Below are 2,507 nucleotides of genomic sequence, written 5' to 3'. Positions count from 1 at the left end.
TCTGTATAATATTCAAAGATCCAACCTTGTCATTCAGTCATATAATTGCGTCATATGCATCTGTGTGTGGAGGCGCGTGGCTTAGTGGTTAGGGTGTCAGCACCATGATCGTAAGATTGTGGTTTCGATTCCTGGACCGGGCGACGCGTTGTGTTCCTGAGCAAAACACTTCATTTCACGTTACTCCAGTTCACTCAGCTGGCAAAAATGGGTAACGCTGCGATGGACTGGCCGTCCCGTCCAGCTGGGGAACACATATGCCATAGAAACTGGGAAACCGGGCCCATGAGCCTGGCTAGGCTTGAAAAGGGTGACAAAGAACAAAGAAGAATGCATCTGTGGAGCTGTGGAGTACTCAGCCACTTACGCGTTAATTCCAGTTACTTGAACAACTGAATGTTCATTGTCGAGACCAGCGGAAAATCGAGCGCCATCAGTGTTGGTAATGCGCTGAGAAGTGAAGCAGAATGTTAAAGAAAACCTCAACGATGAGTCGAAAGAGAGATGTGTGTGTGTGTGTGTGTGTGTGTGTGCATGAAAGAGATGAGAGACAAATCTACAGAGTAGCAGTGGTGGCGGCGATGGCGGTGGTGATGGTAGTGGTGATGGTGGTGGTCGTATAGGAGACTGACCAAATATCGGCTTTTATTTACAGGTACAAGAGAAGACAATGAGCCAACAACAGAGTTGTGACATCGAAGAGGAGGAGAATATAAGAGAGGGAGAAGGGGCTGGTTACTTTGGTAAAAACGATGTAACGGCAGAGATATTGGCCGAGAAGAAGAGGAAGGCCAATGAAGCTATGAAAGAACAATTCAAGATGGTGGCTCAACGGAAACGAGAAGAAATACTAAAAAGGATGAAGGAGCAGCGGGAAGAGGAGAAAATACTGAGGAAGAATAGAACGGAGTAAGTATATATTAGTGGCGACTTGAAACTTACGCTTTTGTGCTCTTATTCTTAACACTCATATACAAACACACATATACACATATAAACTAATACGAACATACATTCATACACACATACAAGCATACATGCATACATGCATACATACATACGAGGCGGGTGCTGAAAAGTTCCTGGCGTTAAGGGTATCCCAAAAGGCCTGGCTGGAGGCCCATCTTTCCGAGTTCTTTCAACACAGAACTTAGAAAACTGAAGGACCGCTGCAATAAGTATGGGAATCTGAGAGGAGAATATGTTGAATAAAATCGTAATTAACTGATACTCCTGTATTTACTTTTACCCAAAGCCACGAACTTTTCAACACCCCTCGTGTATATATACTCTCTTACTCATTTCAGCCATGCGCCTGCAGTCATACTGGAGCACCACCGTATATTTAGGACATTAATTATATAAAAACACTTATATATTTATTTCTTTACTGCCCACAAGGGGCAAAACATAGAGGGGACAAACAAGGATAGACATAGGTATTAAGTCGATTATATCGATCCCAGTGCGTAACTGGTACTTAATTTATCGACCCCAAAAGGATGAAAGCAAAGTCGACCTCGGCGGAATTTGAACTCAGAACATAACGGCAGACGAAATACCGCTAAGCATTTCGCCCGGCGTGCTAACGCTTCTGCCAGCTCGCCGCCTTTTGTATAAAAACACTTATATATTTATGTATAATATTGCTGCATTGAATATGTATATATTTTGTTTCGTTACAGTCTGCTAAACGACAGAGCTATGAAAGGTCAACTTAATTATGAGCTGTACAAAGATCTGGAGACTGACTGGAAACACCGTGCCATGTTGAAACAACAGAACCTTCAGAAGGCCAAAGAGAAGGCTCAAGAGCTTGATATGTTGATACAAGATCAGTGTAAACGATATCATCGCTGCCAACAGTGTAAGAGGTGTTTGTGGAATCGAGGTTCCAGGAATATTTGGGCAGATACATATTTTATTCCTGGTTCCAGATATTTTATATGAAGTGGACGATCAAAAAATAATTGTAGAATTACTATTTGATTAGTGGTTTTATTTACGAATTAGGTTTTGGTTGCAGTCATATATCGAGGTTTGTACAGTCCTTTAAGCATATACCAGAGGGAAATTACAATATTCTTCAATCAATAATAACCACTACTCAACAATACTTTAACACCCAAAATGTCTGTCAATATAAACATATTGGTTGAGTGCCAGCCATATTTTCTCTTCGAAACGTTATTATTATTATTATTATTATTATTATTATTATTATTATTATTATTATTGAGTGAGAGAGCAGTGCATGCCATCAAAGTGACACAGGGGTAAAATATACGAAGCCCAATATACCCACCATGACTACCCGTCGGATAAGGGTACACCAGGCACATGCATCACAACCATATGTGCGCGACATGGTGATCTCATATCAAGATAAACAGCACATGACCTTGCAGGTGGGGGCCTAGTTAGAATTTTCTTCTGGTCGAGAAGCCTATCCTGATCAAAAGGTCCTTGAATAAGGGTTGTTTAAGGATGTTGAACAAAAACACCCA

At 41.3% G+C, this 2,507-nt stretch overlaps 1 protein-coding gene across 1 annotated transcript in view; it reads left to right on the top strand.

Annotated features, from left to right (window-relative positions):
* LOC115220503 (coiled-coil domain-containing protein 81-like) overlaps nucleotides 1-2,283 on the top strand; it is a 45,737-nt gene extending 43,454 nt beyond the window's left edge. Inside the window, exons 13-14 of the mRNA XM_029790639.2 lie at nucleotides 656-909; nucleotides 1,686-2,283. Of these exons, the coding sequence (XP_029646499.1) occupies nucleotides 656-909; nucleotides 1,686-1,950 (519 nt within the window). The 3' untranslated portion in view covers nucleotides 1,951-2,283. The remainder of the gene's footprint in view (nucleotides 1-655; nucleotides 910-1,685) is intronic.
* Nucleotides 2,284-2,507: the final 224 nt, after the last annotated feature.

Source organism: Octopus sinensis, linkage group LG16 (genome assembly GCF_006345805.1).
Source record: "Octopus sinensis linkage group LG16, ASM634580v1, whole genome shotgun sequence".
Taxonomy (NCBI): Eukaryota; Metazoa; Mollusca; class Cephalopoda; order Octopoda; family Octopodidae; genus Octopus; species Octopus sinensis.
The sequence above is the reverse complement of the archived record's forward strand: the minus strand, read 5'-3'. Positions and strand labels throughout refer to the sequence as shown.